Source organism: Pyrus communis, chromosome 15 (assembly GCF_041283825.1).
Source record: "Pyrus communis isolate YQ-2024b chromosome 15, ASM4128382v1, whole genome shotgun sequence".
NCBI lineage: Eukaryota > Viridiplantae > Streptophyta > Magnoliopsida > Rosales > Rosaceae > Pyrus > Pyrus communis.
This window is the reverse complement of record NC_142579.1, coordinates 35,071,645-35,095,965: the sequence shown is the minus strand read 5'-3', so window position 1 is coordinate 35,095,965 and position 24,321 is coordinate 35,071,645. Positions and strand designations below refer to the sequence as shown.

Below are 24,321 nucleotides of genomic sequence, written 5' to 3'. Positions count from 1 at the left end.
GACTCTGATACCATTCTGTCACATCCTAATCTTGACTCCGTCGTAGCACGATATTATTCGCTTTGGGCCTCGACCACGCCCTCATGATTTTGTTTTTAGGAACTCACACGAGAACTTCCCAGTAGGTCACGCATCCTGAGATTACTCTCGCCCGAACTCGCTTAACTTTGGAGTTTCAATGAAACCCGAAGCCAGTGAGCTCCCAAAAGGCCTCGGCTATATGGAGGTGGACATGTACATATAAGGAACATCACCCCGTTTTCGTTGGTTGATGTGGGATGTTACAATCCACTCCCCTTAGGAGCCCGACATCCTCGCCGGCACACTCTCACCGAACGGCAGAGTGACTCTGATACCATTCTGTCACATTCTAGTCCCAACTCCGCCGTAGCACGATATTGTCCGCTTTGGACCCTGGCCACGCCCTCACGGTTTTATTCCTGGGAACTCACCCGAGAACTTCCCAGTAGGTCACCCATCCTGGGATTGCTCTCGTCCGAACTCGCTTAACTTCGGAGTTCCGATAAAACCCGAAGCCAGTGAGTTCCCAAAAGGCCTCGTGCTATATGGAGGTGGGTATGTACATATAAGGCACATCACCCTCACAATTTTGTTTCTGAAAACTCACACGAGAACTTCCCAGTGGGTCACCCATCCTGAGATTGCTCTCGCCCGAACTCGCTTAACTTCGAAGTTCCAATGAAGCTCCCAAAAGGTCTCGTGCTATACAGAAGTGGGCATGTACATATAAGGTACATCACACCCTCTCCGTTGGTCGATGTGGAATGTTACAATCCACCCCCCTCAGGGGCCCAACGTCTTCGTCCGCACACTCGCACTGAACGACATAATGGCTTTGATACTATTATGTCATATCCCAGATCGGCTCCGCAGTAGCACGATATTATCCGCTTTAAGCCCCGACCATGCCCTCGCAGTTTTGTTTCTAAGAACTCAGGCGAAAATTTCCCAATGGGTCACCCATCATGGGATTGCTCTCACTCGAACTCGTTAACTTCAGAGTTCCGATGGAACCCAAAGCCAATGAGTTCCCAAAAGGCATCGTGCTATATGGAGGTGGGCATGTACATATAAGGCACATCACCCCCTCTCCGTTGGTCGATGTGGGATGTTATAGTAATACTATTCATATCATATTTTTATATCACATTTCTATACCACCTTACGTGGCATTTGATATGGACAACCACATCATTTGACAAATTTGCAAAATCTAAGAAAAGGAAGGAGAAATACTCCTCATATACCACAATCATCAATTAATTAACTAGTTTTTCTTAATTATTAGTTTATTAAATAATGAACCTAATTAAAAATCTGATTAATTCAAATGATGTGGTTGTCCACATCAAATGCCACCTAAAGTGGTATGAAAATATGGTACAACAATATGGTATGAATTGGATAAGGGTTTTGGTTGTTTTTGCTGCATCAAGCATCATTTGAGAGCAAACATTTTTAGCAACCCTGAGTGAAGAGAGCCATTTTTTATCTTCAAAAAAAATCAGTTTGTTATTCTTGTGTTTTATTGAGAAATTTTTAATTTTTTACTTACTGATTTTTCATGCACTTTAATTTAAAATCAATTAAAATGTGTCTTGTGATTTTTTTACTTGGTTGATTTCAAATATTATTTCATCATACATACATTATGTATGATTACCTTCCTAAAACTTTCATTTTATAACAGTGAGAAGGGAAAAAATATTGTCAACTAGAAGCCAAATAAAATTTCAAAAAAAAATGGAGATTGCAGAGTGGAATGAAGGAGGAGATTGTGTGTGAATGGGAGGAGAAAGGAGATGGCGTGGAGAATGAAGTGTGAAAGAATAAGTGTGGTATAAAAGTCATGGCATAATCCGAGACGATTTTGGTGGGGAGCGATCGGCCGAACAGGGTCTAAAATTTAAGGGGTCTCTAAACAAAATTGTGTTTTATTAATTAGTAGTGATAATAATATTTAGAAGTGATAATTAGCGTGAGTTTTAAATTTTGTTTCAGTTTTAGTTATTGATTTCTAGCATCAATATATTGTAAAAATATTTTGGAAGACAATCTTAAGAAGGGCCCCTTTATAAATTTTTCAACAGAGGCCCTGAAATCTCAAAGACAGTCTATATATAATAATATGGTAATAATAGCATTACCCCACAATAAATGAGAAAACCTTGATCATCCATACATCAGAAAATAAAACTCTCTTTATCCACAAAAAATTTAAACAAGAAGAAATAGAATAAAAATTACATTTGTAAAGGCTATCAAGAGGACGAATCGAAGCATTTTGTAGCATTGAAATTACCACGACCAACAGATGTTCGCATTGAAAAAGATCTTGTCATCAAAGGAACCATTAACATGCAGTCCAAATTTGTAGTGTAAGGTCTCTCACCAAGGAAGAACTTAAATAATTTGGCCTGAATAGCAAGCTGCAAGTGAATACTAAACACGTCGGCAGTAGTCTCGGATTTAAACTTGGAAAGCCGATCACGTTCCCCGAACCCTACAAAATATTGCTGCCCCCGAATGATTATATTCTGTAAGATGGTGTTGACTCTAAAAAATACCAAGCCTGCGTGCGTCATTCGGTTGTGTGTGGGGCGTGCCAACTCGTCAACCAGGGAATAATTATGTTGATGTGGCGTTGGGCGCACTGCTAACTTCTTGATCTCACGACTGCGGCCGAGGAAGGAACACGTCTCTGCCTTCGGGTTCTAGAGCCTGAAGTCACAAATCGTCGATGCCGGGTACGATCTCGGTAATTATATTCATGAGAATATAAGTACACGGAACTAGTACCAGACTGTATAGACACAAATACTCAAAAGAGATAAATGTCTTGATTATAAATGTGGTTCGACTGTCAGAATGCTGAACTCTAAATATACTTGCGAATATCCAATCATAAAATAAAACTCGACTTTCAATGTGCCGAGCCTAGTAAGCTGGTAATACCTCAGTTCGCCGAGAAGGCTGATGAGATGACTTCTACCAATAAAGACTCGAAAATCCTTGTTGACCTAGACTTGGATAAATAACCATTCGATCTCGAAGCAGTGATGTCTATCCAAACTGAAAGAGCTCCTTAGTCGGCTAATTCTACGGCTCCAGTGCTATTTATCCAAACTGAAGATGTCACCGGTTACCTTCACAGTGTTGTTTATCCAAACTGAAGATGTGTTAGCAAAAAGAAAGGGAAGAAGAAAAAATCTCAAGGTTGTTGAGAAGCTTTATGCAAGGCAATTTATGTATTGATTTCAAGAGACCCTGAATGACGCACTCCCCTCTCTATTTATAGCAGCGAACCCCCTTATGGTCGAGCTAGAAATTTACTTGGATTAGAACTCCCCAGCCCAATCTGATCAGGTTTCGGCTAATCCTAACCCCTATAGGACTTTGAACCAAACTCCTTAACGAACCAGATTCATCCCCTAAGAGCAGCTCCATCGGAGCTGATAGCCCAATAGACTGGCTATCAAACAGTGCCAAAACGCCCGAGTAAGAAGGTCTAGCCCAAGCTGGCGATTGAGCCCGATAGGGCCCGTGGAGAATCGCTGGCCCGAGAGCCCGGAGTGGGTATTATGCAAGGATGACGTCAGGGCGACGTTAGCTCATCCCTATTAGCTTTCTGCTTCTTCTTCCTCCTCACCTTCGATTTGTAGATGTCCCAGGCCTCCATTTTACCATCCTCAGCTTTCAAACCCATTTCTCACAAACCCTAAAACAATCAAATCCAAATACCATCAAACACCCAAACCCACCACTTTCCCACCCATGCAGAACCACCCAGAATCGCCTCTATCCGCCATCGACACAACCCACCAAAATCCCTGAAATTTCCAAACTTTACAAAACCCCAACAGAATTTAGAAGAAAAAATGACGACCCAGCTAAGAAAACAGCTAAATCATGCGGAAAGCATATCAAATTCGACAAACCCTTGAAGCGAAATCAATCAGCTTGACGAACCCTTTTGCTATTTTATTTGTTGGGATTGTTGCCTTTCTGATTTTTTTTTTCTTCTGAAAATTAAGACTAACGGGTTTTTCTTGGTTGACTTGATAGATTAATGTTAAAACTTGAAACTTTCACACTTCCCATTTGAATTAATGTAAGAATTGGTGAAAGATCGATTATTTAATTAAAAAAAATACTAATATTTTGTTGCCTATTGCCAAAGCTATTCAGTGTAGGGGTGGAGATGCAAAAGATAGTTACTGTTCAGTAAGGGCAGTTATTGTTCACTGGGTGGATTCAATAGTGAATAGCCCTAGGGGGCCTTTACAACGTTGGAGTTGCTCTAATTCTAAGCATCCTTAACTTTAAGACTTCTTGTTGCACTAGGGTTTGACTACCTCACCCTTATCTAAACCAGTCCTTTTCGTAATAAGATTCGGCCAACCTTAACTAGACAGCCCATGTCAAGATTTTAGATGAATGTTACAGGACCGAGAACAACTATAAACTAAGCTATTTTGGGCCCAAACAGATGGTGGTGTTCTTGTGGCCCTGATGAAACGGTACTATTGAGCTGCTCAAAGTCGAAACCGAAAACGTCGTCTCTTGGTAGTGTGCAGTTAATTACTTGGATGCCAAGGTAGTCTACGTAGCCCGTTTGTCAGGGTTTCTGATTGTGATGCCGAGGTTAAGGTTGTAGTACAGAGTGTTGTTGGTGGCAGTTGTGTAGTTGAACTCGGTCAGAGACGCTATATTTGGGATTTTCCACCGAAGCTAAAAATTCAAGGGGTATGGCCAAGATTAAAAAACATATGAAGACGGCGAAGAGTGAGAGGAGTAGCCATTCTATTAGTGTGGGTCGTTTCTCCGGTGCGTAGTTTCCAGAGGACATAGTATATGGCTGAAGGCTGACGAAAAGGCAAGAAACTTTGTACTATAACGTTTCAGTTAGAGAACTCTGATCTCTTGATACAAAGGACAAGAGCAAAAGGAAAGAGTCTGGGATTCCTTTTTGTTTAGGGACAACCTAATTGAATAGGATTCCTCATTGTTTACAGATAGCTTGATAATAGGATTGGGTCCTGGGTTTTCCGTTTGGGCCATATTTCATACAAGTTTTTTTGTTTTTGGTGCCTTTTATTCATTACAACTTAAGTCATTGAATTTCTAAGGTACTAAGTTTTTTTTTTCTAAAGTCTAACCTTATGATGAAGGCCTTACGTGGGGGAAAAGAAAAGAAAAAAAGCTCATTTATTCAATCCTTCCATAATGTATTAGAGTTAGTACAACCTTCACCGACAAATTTCAAGTCAAATATATAATTTTATAACTTTTAACTTCGACGAGATTAAACTTATATCTAGTTCACACTTACCTACAAAATATGAGAGCCCATAGTGAAATGTAATCATCGAAAGTATGGTAATCAATTGAAGGTACATGACCTAAAACGTACAAATGCACGTACGGTGTTGCAATAACTTTTCAATTTTCCGCAAAAATTGTTGGTTGCCTATAACAAATTTTGTGATCAATATTTCTTGTTTTTCCACGTTGCTAATTAAATAACTAATATTCTCTAAAAAAAAAATTTAAATAACTAATGCAGCGCAGTTGTTTGCGAGATAGTACAAACTTTATTTACTCAAAAACACAATTGTACAAATTCTAGCATAATTGTACAATACTCCCACCACCACCACCACCCCCTCCCCCCCCAAAAAAAAAACTTAATTGGCATCACTTCAACAGCCTCAGATTAAGCCTCCGAATCCACACTGAATGCATCACCATATGCAACATATCAAATGGCTTAGCAGGTCTATTGATCACAAAATGGCGCTGCACTTGCATGACCCGCTTTTGCTTTCTCACATATTCATGCTCAGAAACTGATTGCAAAATTTCCTTCAGTTCTGGTATCCTTGCCACCGGAACATGAACCGAAAACTTAGACCAATCAAGCACATCACTGAACGGCAACGCATAGGAATCAGAAATGATCACTGGGACACAGCCTGCATATATGGCCTCAACCACTCTAGGGCTTGCAACTTCATACCCGCTAGGGCACATGCAAAACTTGGTCTGCGCCATTATATGTGTGTAGTTTAAGGTTTTGGGGAGGTAGTCATGGACTTGGATTTCCTTGTCTTTGTTTTTCCAGTGCTTGAATAGTATCTTTCTTACGTCTCCATGATCACCGCCGGCAAAGAAAGCAAAGATTGAACGGTTCTTAGGGGGATGGGTAAGGAGGGGAGAGCCTAACTTTCCAAACGGGATTTTGATTTCGGGGAGGGGGACATCTCGGACTGGTTGGAAACCTTCTGAACAATTCGCATTGCAGAGTACTCTAATTAAGTTCTTCAAAATTTTAGGGTGTCCAGCCGAAATATCAGGTGCCTGAAAATGCAATCGAATTATGAGTATCGTTAACTAATAAAGTCTTCAAATTCAAATGTGTTAGTATTCACGTTTGAGTGATATTATATTTACCAAATTTACTGATCATTAATCACGGCGATACACGTACAAGAATCATGTGAAACTCACGTACATAATTGAGTTTTTCCTTTTGGGTAGATGCAATCATCAGTAAATATGGTGCAAATAGTTTTATTGATTAGGGTTAAGAGACATGAGATGAAATCTGAATCACAATTAAAGTTTTGGTGGTATCACTATAAAATCAAACTGAAAAGGTGGAAAGAAAGAGTGGCATACCCAATCATGACAAGAGACCAGAAAATGGTCAGCTCCATTGCTTCTATTCCAGTATGGATATTTCTTCGATATGATTCTGATGTAGTCCTCGACAATGTTCTGGAGCCGGACACGAGAGTAGCTGGTGTAAGGCCTGTAGACGTATCTCACAATGTTGACAACACTGATGGGAAGAAAAAACGCGATGGCCTCATCAGGGTCTTTCGCCACAAACGGGCTATTCCCACTCAACTCAACTTCATCCATGAACTGGCCTTCAATGGAGTAAATGTCGTTCATCGGTCCTTGGTGGAAGAGTGGTGGCTCTCCTTCCTTGTACGACCAAATTCGAAATCTTTTCTCCATCTCTATGTGGCTCCTAAAAGATCATATCATACATACAAAACGATAATGAATCAATTTATAGATATTAATTGATGATATATGCTTAAGAGTCTAAGTAAATAATAAACAGTACACTATATGTAGCACCTGATATAACTGCAAGAAAAACTATACGCATCAATTCGAAAAAAGCTTCAATATTGCACATACAATCCCTATGCTTGTCCATATATATGGTGAATTATATCATTTCTAATCCCATTTAACAAAATTGATTACCTTATGGTGTAAGATCACCATTTGGTGCTTAGGGTTTTTGGCTACGCCCAAGATCCTAGATTTTAAACTCAAATTCTAAGTGCAAAACCAATGTAGTTAGTTTACTGCTTGAATTTCAATAAACTTTACAAATGACCAACATTGTTGCCAGTCTGCCAACACCTTGTTCGTAATTGTGAACGTGCACGCATGGATTTGAATCAATTGTAGAAATTTATAATTTCAATCATTCTACAGTGCGGTGACTTGAAGTGAACTACACTTGCAATCAAGTTTATTGGTGACATATCGACAAGTGTTTGGTGTCAAAAATATCAATGACAAGCCCGCCTTTAAAAAAAAATGTGGTTAACCACATTATAGAAAGAAAGAAAAATTATGGTAATTAACATATAAGTTTAAAAAGTGGTTCGATTATTCTTTGGAATTTCAGAATGTAATGTCAACTATCCTTGAAGAAGGATCGACCTACTAAGTAAATAACAATTTGAAAACAAGGCAAATTTAGAAAAGCATTTTGCCACTTTGATGCCCGCCCTAGAATCCATGGAGAGTCTGCAACTGCAAATTATGCATGCTTATGTTTCTGCATGCAATGTCACATGCAGGCATGCATTGCAAAAAACTATTCTTAAAGGCCTAGCAGAATGGGGGACCTCTGTAAATCAGAATCCTATACAGTATACAAGTCGATCAGAACTAGACCGAAGAATTTAAGGTTGTGACAGATGAAAAATTGCAGCTCGTAAGTCCACATCTAAGTACAACATTTGTAAATCCAAAACATTTATTCCTTATACAAAATAGGGCAAGATTTCAGTCTGTGAGAAATTGAGCCAGAACTGTGTAAGCACAAAAGAGGCAAAGCTCATTCAGTTAATGCCTATGGTGCACCACTACAACACCCATGCTATGTTTCTGCACACCCTAATAATGGCACACCTAGGGAAAACCCGAAAAATGATCAACTCTCATCTTACTTTTTTAGCCTCTTAATTTATACACAAACTCCAAATTTTACCAAGTGACCGGTGCATCTGTAATTCATAAGCCCTACCCAGGTCATCATGCGCCAAAAAACAGAATGGGTATTTTCAAATTTTATGAATTAATTGGGAACCAGCTTAATGTTTCTGAATTTAGAACAGATGGTTAACGGATCAAAGGAACAGCTAATATGTATAAAACCGAGGGCAAGGCTCATGCATTGCAATTTATAGGCTCAAGTGACTGAGTTAGGCATGTGACCAATCGCTTCAGAGAGAACGGTATTACAAGTTGAACTCACCACATAGCCGTGACATATGGGCATTTTTGTCCAATTGAATTCCTTCGTTTACTATAACTGCCAACATTCAAAGATTCAAGGATACTTTTGGTATTTTGTTATTTCCGAGTTGAGTTAGGTTTCCTAGCAAGTAGAGTTGTGATACATTATAAAAACATCCTTAACTTCATGGTGCAAGGTTTTTTATTTTATTATCATTCAAACATCAAACTGAGAAATTTTCTCAATTGCTAATGGATTTTCAGATTGCTAGTGGATTCTTACTTAGGGGTTTTGTTCAATTTTCCGTATCTCCTTGGCTAGTGGAACATTTTAGGGGGGGAAAAAACAAATGAAGCATTTTTATAGCGACTGATTAGGAGGCTATTTGCTCCGGTTTGACTAAGAATCTTGGATGAATTTTACCCAAAGTGGTTAAACCCAAAGACCAAGTCTAACAAAAGAGAAGGCGAAAATCTTAACTGATGAAAGGAATAAGGGTTGATGTAAACCGATCCTCTTGGAACAAAATCCTCGTTTTTGTATGACGTATAGCTTCTTGATCGAGCAGCTTCTCGTATCGCGGCTCTTGCTCTTGCCATCCCATCTTCTATTTTCTCAAACTGGTTCTTCTTCACTTGCATCTGTATGTATGCACAAAACAAAATTGTAAAACCCACCATTTTTCTTTATTTTTTTCCTTTCATTTTTTGGCCAAGAGACTCAACAAAGACTAGAACCATGTCATATAAACGATATCACTACATTTTCTAAGTGAAAAATAAAATTATCAATGTATATTGATCTTATATACTTTCTGTAGATCTTTTTTTTTGGTTCTCTATGTGATAAGACCAATGGAGTAGAATCATACATATATATGTTTCAGAAATTCTCTCAATGCATATAAATATCTTGCTGGATAATTGCAGAATGAGCAGAATCACACAGCGATCGACCTGCTACTTACATATCGGAAGATTTATCCCGCATTAGAGAAAAACCGACAGACACACACACAAGGAATGTGTTCACTGGCTAGCTTTCTGAATATATATATACATACATATATATATATATATAGGTTGTCCAACTTACAGTAGGCCCATGATCAAGAGCAGTACTATTTCTGCTGGCATTTTGGAGATCGTTGTTGCAGTACTTGCCGGAGACTCGTTTGTGGTTTGAAACTGTGGAGTTGTGAGGAATTGGGAAATAGTGGAAATGGTGGTTCATGAAAGAGAAGAAAATGATGAGAAAAAGAGAAGGGTATAGCAAGCAAGTGCTGTTGTAACCAGAGCCAGCCATGGCCAAACAATCTGGCCGTACACACTGCCCGCCTTTAAATAATGTTCTCTTTTGAAAGAAAATGAGAAAAGAGAAGGAAATTTTGAGTTAAGTCATTAGGTTTTGGTAGGATAGCAATGGTGGAATGAGGAGGAGAAGAAAGAAGAAGTGGAAGTTGAGTGAAAGACTGTGAGTCCTATAGGCAATGACTAAAGTCTTGGTAATTAGTTTGGTTTCACATGTAGGATAATTAATATGATTTTTTCCTCATATATTTTCTCAACTTGCTATTATTATTAATAGAAGAATGATTCCCTTTTTTAATATATGTTTCTGTATACATTATAATATGAGTGGTTGACGGGATTGATATGTTTCATTTTAGTATGTGTATTAGAGTTCGAATATTGTAAATAATGAGTTCGATATCAATGTATTTTTCATACTTCATAGTGTCAATATATCATTATATAAAAAAACAAATACGCATGTTATGGTTTAGGTGAAAGAATAATATTATTTGACTGGCAAGTGACATTTTACTATAGTGGTGGAAAAGAGTTTAACTCGTACATGACGATTTTGATTCAACCCATCATTAGCTAATATAACAAAATATATCGTTTGAAAAAAAAAAAAATTATTTGATTGTGTTCTAAATACATCGATTTTTATCTTTATTGAGATTTTGAACAATTATTATCTTTTTTAAAGTAATGTCAAAGAATGAAGTGATGGAAATCCTAGACATGCCCATGCAAACAGCCAAACCGCGTGGCCATGCCTGCAACGAACTCGACAAGATCAATAGGGATTAGGGACCAAAAGGAAACCTAGTTTGCTGGCCCAAGCCTAAAAATAGAGCCTGTACTAGAATAATCAAATGGCTGGATTGCTCTGCACACTAGGCATTCATGATGAGAAAACTCATATGCAGTTACAGTACCATGCTATTTCAAGTCAATCACGTATTTATAAAATCATGTAGTGTTATGTAGGAATTGATTTAAAATACCGTCAAGCCAACATGAAATCTCTGGTGCAAAGAAACCAATAAGAGATGAATTGTGGGAACATTTATGTAAGGAGTAATCAATCTAAGGGCTATACTCTTGACAAGTGTCATAAGATTAGACAAGTAGTTAGTAGTTTGTTAAACAGTTAGCTTATAGTGTAAGCAACATTAGTTGTATATATACTATAAGGATGATGTAAACAGTTAATGAAAAAGAATCAAAACAAACAGATTACTTCTTCTCCAAGTATTCTCTCTCTGTCTCCCCCTCTCTAAGTCTGTTATCTTCTTCTTCTGTATATGTTCAAGCTTGGTTAACAATTTATTCAAAAGATATGCAGACGTCTACACACAAACATTTTAGTAACCAAGAAAATCCAACATCAACATGTTTATACATGCTTAACAAAACCAGATAACAGCACAACTTCCTCTGATGTTGAACAAAACTAGAAAATTGTATAAGCGGTTCACATTGTAGCAGAGGAGGGTTTGCGCTGAAAACCGGCATCCGAATTGCTAGAGTAAAAATGCCAACGACAATACAAGTAATATCGATAAGAATTTTAGAGGGATGTGTGATTTGCAGTTCAAAAAGGAAAGGTATAGAGAATATGGAATCGAACACAAGAGTGCATGATTCGGGGTTTTCTACCGCTTAAGAACCCCTAGTTTCACCAATGATGCTCTTATGTCATTTTGGGAGCATCCTTCACTTTGAGCCATATTGGGACTGTCGTCTGGAAAGACATGTTCTAAAGGATAGTTTCTGTTGGCATGAAGCTTACGAGCGCCACTGTTAACCCCCTTCAGTATCACAGTTTTGTGTAGCCCACCAAGCAAGCCTTCATAATCCGTGTCACCACTTTCTCCCACGAAGACAACAGCAGTTGACAAGTTCAAGCCCCAGCGGACATACAGGTACCTGGAGACTAAATGTCAGTTATACGAAGAAGACGAAGACACTATAGATGCTATTTAATCCTTAAAAAGACTTGGCAGTGTACAAAACAAAAGAAAAATAGGATCTCACGGGTTCTTAGGGATGCATTTATATACCTGAGAGCTTGTGATCTAGAAGCCAACACAGGGATAACATTTAGCCTGGTGCCATTTTGGGAATATATAACGTGGCAACGGAGAGCCTGAATTCTCATGAGTCTCCGGAGTTCCGTAACAGGGGGAATCTGTCATGACATAAGCGACGTCAAAAACGCCAAAATTCTTCTGAAGCAGTGACCTCCAAAAGGATTAATGTAGTCATATGCAATTTGCAACACTAAATACCAAAAAAGTATAAAAATGAATCCGTAACAGAGACACACACAAGAGATATTACCAGTGCTGGATCTTTCACTTTATACGCATAGCAATGGTTAGTTGACGCTGATACATCTTCTGTAACAGTTTCGCTTCCTAGCTTTTCGTTGAAATTAGCAACCCAACGAACCAACGTCTTTCTCAAACCTTCTGCTCCCCAGCGGTATTCAATGTGTGAACGGTAATCTAAGTCCACCACAAAGGGAAGCCCAGAAGGACTATCCTCAGAACTTGAAGATGGATAGTAGAGCTCAGCACCGCTGTTACAGATAAAAGCATCAAACTGTGAAGGACTCAAACCTCCTGAGACCAAAAGAGTATGTATCTCAGATATGCCCAATGCTGTTGATAGTATAAATCCGATAGGTCCTGCATCTTTGTTCTTCTCTGCTGCCTCAGTAACCTTCTCAATGATCTCAGTAAACTCTGAGGTTGTATCACAATCCACAGCAATTACATAAACATACTTCCTTTTCCTGAATGCTGGAAATTTACCAGCCCCAGAACTGTTGTCTGCTTTCTCTGTGGAACCAGCCTTTTCACAAACACCTTTTGACAATGTCAAAACCGCATTTTGCTCCTTAATCTTCCCTCCAGCAGCACGGTCTTCAGTCTCTAAAGCATTATCAAGAGCAGCACTCCCTTCAGTTTTGTCGCCATCCAGTGAGAGTTTCAAGTTCAAAGATATATCTTGTATATCCCTCAAAGAATCACTAGGTGAATCGTGTTGTGAATTGTCAAAGTCAGCTTCATTTCTTTGCCACTGTGGCTGCCTTGGTTTGCAACTGGTTATGCGAGTTAAGTATGTCTTACAATGCTCTGGCCATGAGAAAAGGTGAATGTTTTTCAGTCCATTCTGCCTGCATCTTGCCCAAAGTTGCTTGTCCGAAACAAGCTTCAGAAGGGCATCCGCTATTGACTGCTGATCATGGGGGTCAACTAGTAGACCATTGTCAAGAACCTGTCACAATTCAGTTGTCCGAACTCGGTAATTAGTATTGATAAAAGTATCGATAACTTAACTCAACACAGCTCCAAAAGCAAAATAGAAAATCTTTCAATGGAATAGGAATGTTTTCCAGGTAGACATACCCGATGAATATCAACAGGACCCCCATTTTGTGTGGCAACAATAGGTAAGCCGTGAGCTGCTGCCTATTCAACAAAGAATCTTCTGTTTGGTTTTATATAAATTAACATCTGAAATGTATTCCTTTGATAATGTAGAGACATGTACCTCAATTAAAGTAAGTCCAAATGGCTCAATGAAAGCTGGATTGATGAAAACACCCTGCCAAGAAATCAACAACATCACTGTTAACTGAGCCATATAACTTTCTTGGTATAACAACTGAATATCATGTAAAATTATTGAAACTGCAAAGTTCTTATCCTGTGACATTTACGCCATACAACAAAAACTCATTATAATTTATAAGTTTATAACCAAGATATTCAGTATGCAATGCATTCCCCTCCCTCTGATGCACTCAGTATAATTTATAAGTTTATAACTCAAAGAAGTGATCTCTAGAAGCATGCCTAGCCAAATTTAGTACAACTGTAAACCTGACTGTGCATAAACATCCAGAAGCTCAGGGAAAATTATATACCTACAAGCAAACTGCATGCACCTTTTAGGTGGTTAATCTAGTTGTAATACTGCTAATAAAAGATAAAAGTACCTTTGTCTTTGCTGCCAGACGATAAATGTCAGGAACATCAGACTGCTTGTGGTGTTTCGGATATGCCACATGACCGTAAAGATCGTATCTGTCAATCAGCTTAAGAATGGAAAGAAGCACAGATGCATTTGTGCTGGACATTTCATCAATGTCATCACGGTTTCCCATTATCAATGTCTGTAATGACAGAATGTATAAGTATCTGAACAACACATATATAAAGCACAATTTTTTATTTACAAAACGTGAACAAAGGAAGCCTCATATACAGATATACTTGCTGTCAGCAGACTTATGAAATAACCGGTAAGAAGGTGCAGTTAAGGAATTTGAACATACAAGGTTTGCAAGTTCCCTCAGTGGGCGACACTCTCCAAATGCTTTGACTAAGGTCGTAATATTCTTTTTAGGGTCTGCCCTGGCAAGGGCAAGTATCATAGGCTTCCGTGGATTGGTAAAGAAACGCATGATCTGCCGATACAAAATCATTAGTTTTAACATCATAACCAAATATATACTGCAAGAAAAACAAGTATCTCAATCGATTAATTGTTATGAACAACCATACAGAAAAGGAGCATCATAAATTAAAATCCAAGCAAGGAGGATATGAGAAGAAAGAAAAGTTATAACCTCCGACCAAATTGGCGGGTCAGGAGAAGTAGAACTATCATCATGTCTTTCCCCTTCACCATCCCCGTCGCCATCATGTGGAATAATATGATGAAACTCCATTCCTGGAGGTATTACCTGACCAAAACAGGGGGGAACTGATAGTTAGTAAGAATAACATTTCTATCACTTAATATTTGTCCTTTTAGAGAAAAAAAGGCCAAAATTTTGATAAAAATACTATGAAGAGAAAAATATGAGATACTTACAACCATGCGAGGCATAAACCTGCCATGACAGCTTACACCCCTTTTGATTCTTGCTCTTAGTTTGCGTTCTAGTATTGGATCAAAGCCATCATACAAGCGCCATTGTGAGTCTATCTCCTGTCTAGTGCTTGTGATAACAATCTCAGAGGCATCTAGGGTTAACTCCTCTGCTTCTATCCGTCTCATTATTTTGTACGTTGTATTTATTTCTTCTCTTGATTGACGTCCTTGTTTCAAAAGTTGTTCAAGCTTATCTCGTCCAAGTGAGTGACCAGTAAATACCATTGGGACATTCAAGGCACCAGATAAAAGAGCAGCAGAATCACCTGCATCTGCATAATGTCCATGAATTGCGACGGGCCAAACTGGTTGCCCACCTCCAATTTGCTCTCCCAGAGCTTTAGACATCTGTAGAATGTGGGTAAGTGCACCATCAACAAACTCAGGTATGTGAGGCCAAAGGAGTTCTTTTGGAACATATTTATCTCTTGGGCCAAATGGTATCCGGACTATATAAGCTCCACTACTCTCCCCAAGCTCCTCCTTTGAATTCTCAGTGTGTAATGGATTCAGCATTTCAGTTGGTTCCCCATAACTCCAATCCACATCTGGAGCTGCCACTTGTCTTGTTAGCAAATCAACCCGATAAACTCCAGGCATTGAACCTAAGGCCCTGGCAAGTTCTACTACGTACTTGACCTGATAATGATGAAAACCTTTATACTCCAAAGCAAGTAATAAGGAAGCTTTTTAATTCCAGTTTATAAATGATTTCAATAGTCATCGACTGAGTCAAGATCAATATTGTAAATAACAATTTATATTCCCAAAAGTTACCTGGCCACCAGTATCAGAATCACGACCAAGCTCCATGTTCTCACCACGGATCAGGCCATGAAGGCTGCATGAAGAATTCTTGTTGATGAAATCAACGTTTAAAAGTTTAAATGCATAAAAAAGTTCTGCTCATGCCTTATTAACACCATGTAGAATTTCTGTTCTTTTTGTTGACTAGTCCAGTTCTCCACTGCATCAGTAGAATTGATTCTTTTCATTCTTCCTCCTCTAGTGCTATCACCACCATGAGCTGAAATGTCACCGACCGTGTCTCCCTTCTCTCCCTCAGACAAGTCTTCTGACATATCCTCAGTCGCTTCTCTCCTGCCTCGTTCCCTTTCAAGATGATGTCTGGCCACACGCTGAGCTTCTTCTCCCTCAATCTGATCAATTACAATTAGCAAAGCAAACACCAACATTTTAAAGCCAAAAACTTAAACCACCTCCCTCCTCAAAGTAAATAATAAAATAAATTCACTTCCTGTTAGTAATCACTTATTCTTTTTCACAAACACAAGTCTTCCCTTCAATAAATGGAACAATAGTTAGCAACAGGAAATGATTTCAACTCCTATTTTCTTTTCTAACATGAATCAAAGGAGGCAAACCGATCGATTGCCCAAGTGGTTAGGGCCTTCTTCCTCAACCTCTTGTGTCTTGGGTTCAAACCCTCCCCACAATTCGTTCCAATAAGGCAAAATCCTAACTGTGAACAAAATTCATTCAATGTAATCAGCAAAATCCGATTTTGTATGATCCGATTTTCGTCCTACTTCTAATATTTTTTACCATTTTTATTTTCATTTGCTCAGTTACGAATGAAAAAACAAACAAACAAACAAACAAACACACAATTGAAGCATTTAGCAGCTGAATACAATGAACTCAACAACAGAAAAAGTCAAATTATTTCCAAAGAAAAAAATAAAATTATATAAAAGAACCTGCTTCTTTTTGCGAGCCAAATTCCAAATCCGCCAGCACATGTTCTCCAACCTGGTGTTCCTCTCCTCCGGACTCCTCGCCGTCGCCGCAGCCTGAAATCAAAACCACCGAATTAGCAAAAATTAATCAATAAAATTACGGAAAATCGAGACTTTCAAAAAAACCGAATCGAATCAACAATCGAAACGGCGTTGTGAATAGAAATCATACCCGAACCCAGGAGCGGTGGAGATCGGTTTCATCGTAGCGAGTGATGACCTCTTCGACGAAGTAACGAGTCGGACTGAAACGGCCGCGTTCACGGAGGAGCAGCGACGATTTGGCGTCGTCGAGGCCCGGACCGACGTCAAGGATCGCCTCCAAGTAACTGTTCACCCAGTCGTTTCCCGCCATTGCAACGGTCTTGATCGGCTACACAGAGCCTGAAACAGAGTGCTCTGCTCACAGCTTTATATATACAGATATGGAGATTATAGAGAGAGAGAGAGAGAGAGAGAGAGAGAGCGAGACGGTTATGGTGATTTGCTGACAATGACGGAGCAGAGAGTGATTAGAGAGAGACCGGAGAATTTTTCCGCGAGTGTGCGATTTCTCTGGACGGAAAGAGAAAAGGCTTTTATTTATAACTTCTTTTTGAAATTTGGTACGTGACTTTCTCAAGCAGGACACTTTATGAAATTTTTAAATCTCATAATTAAAAGATATTGTGCTAAAAATATGAAACAACAGACAATCTATAAAATATCGATTTATGAAAGATCTTTCTTAACATTTCTCTTGAAAATTTGTAAGTGAATTTACTTATGTGACCTCATCTCGTATTAGAGCTTGCTTGATATACACTCATCACTATACTACAAATTAAACAATCAACCTGTCACAACTACATATGTGATACATCATAATCCGAGATGTCTACCAGACTTCGAATCAGTTATAGTTAAACTAAATTGAATTTGTGTGAAGAGGTTAATGTAGAGCTGTAACACGTGTCCAATTATTATTAATAGAACTTGTAACTTTAATTAGTGAATAAATTAATCGATTGGCGTTTTTTAGGTACTTGTACCTTTAATTAGTTCATTTCACACCTTGCTTTGTGCTAAGACGACTTTGTTTGGAAGCGTTTTTTCTAACACAAGAATATAATTTGGTTTGGATTTGTTTTTAATAAGAATTAAACATAAGATTTATTATTAAAAAATAAAGATAAAAGTGTAGTACTAATTAATATTTTTTAAAATATTAAGAGTATATATAAATATGTAAACAAGAAAACAGGAATAAATTCTACGACTAAATTAAGATCCGTCACAAGATGGTCAGGAAGATTCGATACGAGTTCCTTAGAAAAAGAAAAACAAAAAAGTAGGGTGCTGCCTGTTGTGTAACGTATGTGCATGCATGCATGTTACGCCAAGTGTCCCGATTAATATTACACGATTAGGACGAATAACAAAAAGGAGATTGACGTTCCAAAAGTTTCAACAAAAGATTATTCGTCCGTGGGCGGTAGCCTGTGCTGGATTTGGATCCTTTCTGAGCTAATGGAAATGATCCTCATGACCAATCATCGTAGGTCGTTGGATTTTTATTCAACGGTTACAATCATTATAACTTTAAAGGGACCTCTCTGTTTGTAACCGTTGAATAAAAATCCAATGATCCATGATGATTGGTTATGAGGATCCTCTCCATTAGCTCAGGAGATGATCCAAATCCGCCTGTGCTGGCAATTAAAATGAGTTTTTCACATCGTTCTTGATGGCATGGCGCTGCACTTCTAGCTCCTTTGACCTTTTTTTTGTTGTAATATAAAAAAGAAAAATCTTGACTTTTTTTTTTTAACAAATGATGTTATCTATATTAATGGTGGGGAAGTGAGATAAGTCTCACAATAAACTAGCAATAATATGATTCAAATTCGTTTTTGTTAAAAATTGAATCTAAGACATCTCATTTAGAAGTGAATAATACCATTTGACTTAAAAATTCAGATTCTTTCCCACGTGTAAGTGGGAGGTTCTTAGTTAGGAACTTATGAGAGATTTTTCAGTGTACCCAGTACATGAGACGGAACACCACATGTTACCATACAGTATAATGATATGTTGTGTTTTGCATCATGTTTCGGGCATACTGAAAAATCTCTCATTGTTTAGACTCATGCAGTTGAAGAGTTTGGTAGGAATTTATTAAGATTATTTCCCACGTGTAAGTGGGAGGTCTTTAGTTAAGAACTTATGAGAGATTTTTTAGTGTACCTAATACATGAGACAGAACACCACTTGTTATCATACAATATAACGATATGTTGTGTTTCGCCTCATGTTTCGGGCACATTGAAAAATCTTTCTTTGTTTAGACTCATGAAGTTGAAGGGTTTGATAGAAATTTAATTATTAATGCATACTTATTGTGTGACTTAACTGAAATATTTATTTAAGTAGTATGAATATATCGTTGTTTTTCAAAATTAAAAAGAATTTGGATGGTGAATTTGGGAAATGAATTTATCTGTTTTTTGCTCCGAAATTTAGAAAATGAATTGACACCTTAATTGATGTTAATGCAAAAGATGCGGTTATTAGAAGAGTTTTCATTTTTTGGGGCCAAAAAAAATAGAAGTGGAAAAAAAAAATTGAAAACACCATATCACTCCCTTCTTTCCAGATCAAACTAATCACTCAATTATTAATGTTCTGATCATTCAACTTCCAATCCAATCCAATCATGTTGGACCAAATTATTTACTCCGTTCTTAGAAGGCCCTTCTCTGAATCCGAAGAAGCTCCATCGTCATAATCTCGGAAATAGAAAGGAAAATAATGGAATTCTTCTTTGGATTGATAATCGGCATTGCCATCGGCATTGGGTTGATCGTAGCTTTTGCTCGGGCAGAGAGAATCCGATCCAAATTTCGTTCTGATTTGGTAAACTAAATCACAATTAAATTGTTGTTATTATTGTTTTTGATAAAATGTCTTTGTTATTTATGCATGTTTGTTTGGTTTTAATTTTTGTTTATTTGTTTATTTTTTTTTGTTAATGTGGATTATTATTTTATTAGGCCAAGACAGTGGCTGCGTTTGCAAGGATGACAGTGCAAGATTCCAGAAAGCTTCTTCCACCTCAGTATTATCCATCTTGGCTTGTCTTCACAAATCGCCAGAAGTTGAGTTTATTTCACAAACCTTAACTTCTGTGTTTCTCTTCATGTTTGCCTTTTGGGTTTGCATGTCCTGACTCATGAACCACACGTCTCATATTTCAAAATTTAAAATATGTTAATCCTTTGGAAATAATTCTAAGTTGGTTTTGTAAGGCAAGTTTCTTTTGTGCATATTAGTTTCAATTTGTAAGCTTAAGTGGTTCATTTACTCATCCAGTATAGGTTGGGTGTTCAGTTCTCCTCTTTCGGTATCGCTTGTATGAGACAAATTGCTATATATTCAATGGTAGGGTATGTCCTTCAATACGAATGGGTGGTAGGTGGGTGAAAGACAGGGTTGGGCGCGAAAAAGACATAGGTGCATTTTTACTCCATGTCTTATAAATTAACGAGAAACAAAAGACTTCGAAGCATATGTAGATTAGATCAGTTAGCTAGGGTTGTGTGCATGTTCTCTTGCATCGAAGTTGAATCCCCTTCTTTATAAGTTACAAATTAGAGCAATCGAGAATATATATCACAATTTCACGAAAAAAAATGGTTTTGAACAAGGACCTCTTGTAACCTCTAATATCATATTAAATGATCATTAGAACTCAAACTATCATGAGATTTTTATATGCTAACAAGAATATCTTTGTGAATTACAGTTGAATTGGCTTAACCACCATCTTGAGAAGATTTGGCCATACGTTGATGAAGTAATTTTTCTTTTCTGCTCTTTTTTACGCACACTTTTTGTTTCACCTCTTTAATAGTCAAAATCTTCCTTCGTTTGGGTGCACTTTGATGGAGTAGGCAGCATCAGAGCTGATAAGGAGCAATGTAGAACCGATACTCGAACAATACAGGCCAATGGTCTTGTCTTCACTCAAATTCTCTAAACTGACCCTTGGCACAGTGGCTCCACAATTCACAGGTAGGGTTCATGCTTACAAGATGGTCTTATACGCCGATTAGATTTTGTTGTTGATGCTTATACATGTAGTTGGTACCCCTTAGGAGTTTCAATCGTTGAAGGTGAAAGTGAGGCAGGAGGAATCACTATGGAGTTGGAGGTTCAGTGGGATGGTAATCCAAACATTGTGCTTGATATTAAAACCAGAGTTGGTCTTGCACTACCTGTACAGGTAATGCTCATCAAATTTATACCTCAAGAAGTAATTAAGAGTATTCACCCTGTTCCTGATATCATACATTCGACTCCCCTCCCTAATATTGCTTTTATAATAGAATAAATATAATAATGTTTCTCGTGTAGTTTTCTTCAGTGAAATCTAGGTTTGTTTGTTTGGTAAATGAAACATACGGTTTCATGACATGTCTGAGAAGTTGAAGGTTTCATGACATGCATGTCTTAGAAATTGAAGTATGCCTTATCGTCTTTTTTTTCGGACTGTTCATATAGGTGAAAAATATTGGATTCACTGGGGTTTTCAGGTTAATCTTCAAACCACTAGTCGGTGACTTCCCTTGTTTTGGAGCTGTTTGTTATTCCTTAAGAGAAAAGGTGTGTGATAAGTTACTGCTATTGCTTTGTAAAATTTCTTGAGGCGGCATACTTTTACTTTTGGGAACCGAAGTTTCTGTACTATAGTTTGATGTCATGCATATTTGGAAATGAAAAGCATATACTGACAATTTATTAAGTTTTATTATGACATTATGTTCATGTATTATCGTTTGATATCATATTTCTTGTGCCTATGCCTGCAGAAAAAGCTGGATTTTGTGTTTAAAATTTCTGGTGGTGATATATCATCTATTCCCGGCGTTTCTGATGCTATTGAGGTTTGAGCAAGTTTTTTCCTTTGTGTATCCTAGTTTCTCTTACTATCAGAACCTTAATGGCCCCCGTGATTTCTACATTCTGCATGAAAAATTGTGGCATGCTGACGTTGCTATGTAATGAAATTGTCATTTTATTTCAGGAAACGATACGAGATGCTATTGAAGATTGTATAACTTGGCCAGTACGTAATATTATACCGATAATACCTGGAGATTATAGGTATACTTAATTCAAACTGTAGATTTTTTCTTGAACATATTTCTCATTCATAAAGTTTCAGATTCCATCTGCTAGTTTATATTCCTCGGCTAAAAATTTGTTGATGTGACAGTGCCTTGGAGTTGAAGCCAGTCGGAATGTTAGATGTGAAGCTTGTGGAAGCTAAGGAGTTGACAAACAAGGACCTTGTTGGAAAATCAGATCCTTTTGCTGTGATATTCATACGTCCACTTCGTGACAGAATGAAAACCAGCAAAGTCATTGTAAGACAGCTCATGTTTCTCTAAAGTATGTATGATTTTCCCTTATCTGAATATGTAAAAATATTTATCATATACTACAGGACAACGATTTGAATCCAATCTGGAATGAGCACTTTGAGTTCATTGTTGAAGATACATCGACTCAAAACTTGACGATAAGAGTTTTTGACGACGAAGGACTTCAGGCTGCAGAGCTCATTGGCTGTGCTCAAGTGCAACTGAGTCAGCTTGAGCCTGGTAAAGTGAAGGATCTGTGGTTAAAGTTGGTGAAGGATTTGGAGATCCAGAGAGATGCTAAATACAGGGGTCAGGTTAGAATGGGATTTACTTTCAAATGCATACAAGAATGGAAAAGGATTGTTCAGTACTGAGTACTCATCCCCAACACATGTTACAATATTGTCAATACTTTGTTGATATTTGGTCCAAATTTGGCAAATCGACAATGTAGCAGATAGTGGATTAGTAACTGATATTGGCTATTAGCTAATGACTCCCCTATAAAAAAATGTACATTTTAGGGGTGTTCAGCAATTCCAAACCACTGATAATTAGCGAATCTGCATACGAAAAATGAAGAGATTAGTTGGTACCGATAACCAATCTACAGTAATCTTCTGATATTTGATATTTGATCAAAGTTTGGTAATATCGACTATGTGAAAAGTATTTTAGATCGGTGTCTGGAACCAGCCAATTACTTGACTTAGTGGAAACCGGCATTCAGTTTAGAGTTTAGGATTTAGGGTTTAGGGTTAGTAGAGTTTATAAATCTAAAATGCACATATGTTCTTTGCCTTAGGTGCACTTGGAGCTGTTATACTGTCCTTTTGGTACAGACGGTAACATCGTAGGCCCGTTCGACCACGACTTTGCGTTGACCTCTTTGGAAAAGGCTCTTAAGATTGAACCCAGTGGAGCAGATAACTTAGAAAAAATGAAAAAAGCAGCCGCCCAGAAGAAGAAGGATGTGTTTGTGAGAGGAGTGCTATCTGTCACAGTGATATCTGCAGAAGACTTACCAGTTGTGGATTTTATGGGGAAGGCCGACCCTTTTGTTGTTCTTATTATGAAGAAATCTGAAGCCAAAGCCAAAACTAGGGTGAGATTTCAGTTCCCAAATTTGTTTGACTTTGTAATGATTTGGGTCGTGATTTTCACACCTCTTTTTAACTTCTCGCACTTCTCATCTGAATATAAAAAACATAAAATATTCATTTAGAGGGCAGATAAAGATGCCGAAATCGCTACGGAGTCCGTCAATAACCTCTAATTCAGAATTGTATCTTAATTTCAATTTATCATTGTCTTATGGTTTTTCAGGTTGTAATGAACAATTTGAATCCAGTTTGGAATCAAACATTTGACTTCATGGTGGAGGATGCATTGCATGAAATGTTAATGGTTGAAGTTTGGGACCATGACACTTTTGGAAAGGTAATGTTTCTCCGTACTAGTTTAATTGTGTTAACCTGTTTAATATATAAGACACGATTGTAACATCATCATACAGTGGTACTCATCTACATATCATAACATGGTTAACATTGATTTCATACTTTAGAGCATAATATCAATAAATATACAAGTCTCATAAACACGAGTAGACTAGTACTAACACGATGCAGGGTAAAGCTCACATTGAAAAAAAATTCTTCTATTCTTGCAGGATAGAATAGGAAGAGTTATCATGACACTAACCAGGGTGTTGATGGAAGGGGAATATCAAGACTGTTATCAGCTAGACATTGCTAAATCTGGAAGGATTTATTTGAACCTCAAGTGGGTTGCACAACATAAAGTCCGTGATACGTGATTTGTATCGTCCTACATTGTTTTTTATTGAGTTGAAGTTGTGATATTTTTCACATGAATATTACACGAAAAAGTATAAGAAAAAACAAATAAATTATTCATTATTTGCACATATAAATTAGATTTAAGTTATCAGTCAAACCTAAAAGAAAATCTTACAAGTCACATGTAGTTCAGATTATTTACAATTTAATTTGTTAACATGTCGAATTGTTAATAACTTAATGGCCTTGTTCTTTCTATTGTAAATGCACAGAAAAATTAGTTAGCTATATAAATTGCATTCATTTTACTTGTAGCATATTTATCAATCATATTATATCCAGTAGTGAAGCCAGAAATTTTCAGCCAGTAGCGAAGCCAGAAATTTTCGGGAGGAGGGGCGAAATTTAAAAGCGTAATAGGTTCCACAAAAATGTAGACAATCAAATCATTTTAGATAGTAGACAATTTAATGTTGTTCACAGTTTGTCAATACAAACAAGTTGTAATTATTGTTGGCAAGATTTCATGTCATG

General features: G+C 37.6%; 3 protein-coding genes across 6 annotated transcripts; 1 reads left to right on the top strand and 2 right to left on the bottom strand.

Annotated features, from left to right (window-relative positions):
• Positions 1 to 5,708: 5,708 nt before the first annotated feature.
• On the bottom strand, positions 5,709 to 11,243 carry LOC137724483 (putative glycosyltransferase At5g11130). Of its 3 annotated transcripts, none has more exons than XM_088685593.1 (5): positions 11,111 to 11,243; positions 9,056 to 9,216; positions 8,594 to 8,650; positions 6,703 to 7,060; positions 5,709 to 6,381 (listed from the first exon to the last, which is right to left on the bottom strand). In XM_088685593.1, exons 2-5 carry the CDS (start codon positions 9,214 to 9,216, stop codon positions 5,719 to 5,721), a joined length of 1,239 nt encoding a protein of 412 aa, XP_088541719.1. In that variant the 5' UTR covers positions 11,111 to 11,243; the 3' UTR covers positions 5,709 to 5,718. The 3 variants fall into 3 exon arrangements, with proteins under 3 accessions (XP_088541719.1, XP_088541718.1, XP_068319354.2); XM_088685592.1 differs by lacking the exon at positions 11,111 to 11,243 and adding an exon at positions 9,671 to 11,101; XM_068463253.2 differs by lacking the exons at positions 8,594 to 8,650; positions 11,111 to 11,243 and adding an exon at positions 9,671 to 11,101.
• Positions 11,233 to 17,211, bottom strand: LOC137734649 (putative sucrose-phosphate synthase 1). The gene is made up of 13 exons (XM_068473906.2): positions 16,753 to 17,211; positions 16,542 to 16,634; positions 15,733 to 15,980; positions 15,598 to 15,661; positions 14,761 to 15,459; positions 14,513 to 14,629; positions 14,219 to 14,350; positions 13,880 to 14,056; positions 13,432 to 13,485; positions 13,287 to 13,349; positions 12,214 to 13,155; positions 11,934 to 12,061; positions 11,233 to 11,799 (listed from the first exon to the last, which is right to left on the bottom strand). Exons 1-13 carry the CDS (start codon positions 16,933 to 16,935, stop codon positions 11,526 to 11,528), a joined length of 3,174 nt encoding a protein of 1,057 aa, XP_068330007.2. The 5' UTR covers positions 16,936 to 17,211; the 3' UTR covers positions 11,233 to 11,525.
• A 1,813-nt stretch (positions 17,212 to 19,024) lies between these two features.
• Positions 19,025 to 23,904, top strand: LOC137717300 (synaptotagmin-5). 2 transcript variants are annotated; one of them, XM_088684870.1, is made up of 13 exons: positions 19,025 to 19,475; positions 19,613 to 19,716; positions 20,365 to 20,415; positions 20,513 to 20,633; positions 20,717 to 20,844; positions 21,123 to 21,224; positions 21,431 to 21,505; positions 21,646 to 21,725; positions 21,838 to 21,988; positions 22,069 to 22,299; positions 22,791 to 23,090; positions 23,312 to 23,425; positions 23,658 to 23,904. In XM_088684870.1, the coding sequence occupies exons 4-13, from the start codon at positions 20,570 to 20,572 to the stop codon at positions 23,802 to 23,804; spliced, it is 1,392 nt and encodes a 463-aa protein (XP_088540996.1). In that variant the 5' UTR covers positions 19,025 to 19,475; positions 19,613 to 19,716; positions 20,365 to 20,415; positions 20,513 to 20,569; the 3' UTR covers positions 23,805 to 23,904. The 2 variants fall into 2 exon arrangements, with proteins under 2 accessions (XP_088540996.1, XP_088540995.1); XM_088684869.1 differs by having other exon boundaries at positions 19,136 to 19,475; positions 19,613 to 19,721; positions 20,369 to 20,415.
• Positions 23,905 to 24,321: the final 417 nt, after the last annotated feature.

What these genes read in the sequence shown, in the direction of transcription:
- LOC137734649 (XM_068473906.2), bottom strand. Translation starts at nt 16,935, where the DNA reads ATGGCGGGAAACGACTGGGTGAACAGTTACTTGGAGGCGATCCTTGAC. An exon ending in TCCACCGCTCCTGGGTTCGG is followed by an intron (nt 16,635 to 16,752) that starts GTATGATTTCTA and finishes TTTTGATTTCAG; the next exon opens with GCTGCGGCGACGGCGAGGAG. An exon ending in GTCTGGCAGCAAAGACAAAG is followed by an intron (nt 13,486 to 13,879) that starts GTACTTTTATCT and finishes ATTTCTTGGCAG; the next exon opens with GGTGTTTTCATCAATCCAGC.
- LOC137717300 (XM_088684869.1), top strand. Translation starts at nt 19,371, where the DNA reads ATGGAATTCTTCTTTGGATTGATAATCGGCATTGCCATCGGCATTGGG. An exon ending in GTCTTGCACTACCTGTACAG is followed by an intron (nt 20,845 to 21,122) that starts GTAATGCTCATC and finishes CTGTTCATATAG; the next exon opens with GTGAAAAATATTGGATTCAC. An exon ending in AAGCCAAAGCCAAAACTAGG is followed by an intron (nt 23,091 to 23,311) that starts GTGAGATTTCAG and finishes ATGGTTTTTCAG; the next exon opens with GTTGTAATGAACAATTTGAA.
- LOC137724483 (XM_088685592.1), bottom strand. Translation starts at nt 9,880, where the DNA reads ATGGCTGGCTCTGGTTACAACAGCACTTGCTTGCTATACCCTTCTCTT. An exon ending in CTCTTGATCATGGGCCTACT is followed by an intron (nt 9,217 to 9,670) that starts GTAAGTTGGACA and finishes GCATACATACAG; the next exon opens with ATGCAAGTGAAGAAGAACCA. An exon ending in AACCCTTATTCCTTTCATCA is followed by an intron (nt 8,651 to 9,055) that starts GTTAAGATTTTC and finishes GAATGTTGGCAG; the next exon opens with TTATAGTAAACGAAGGAATT.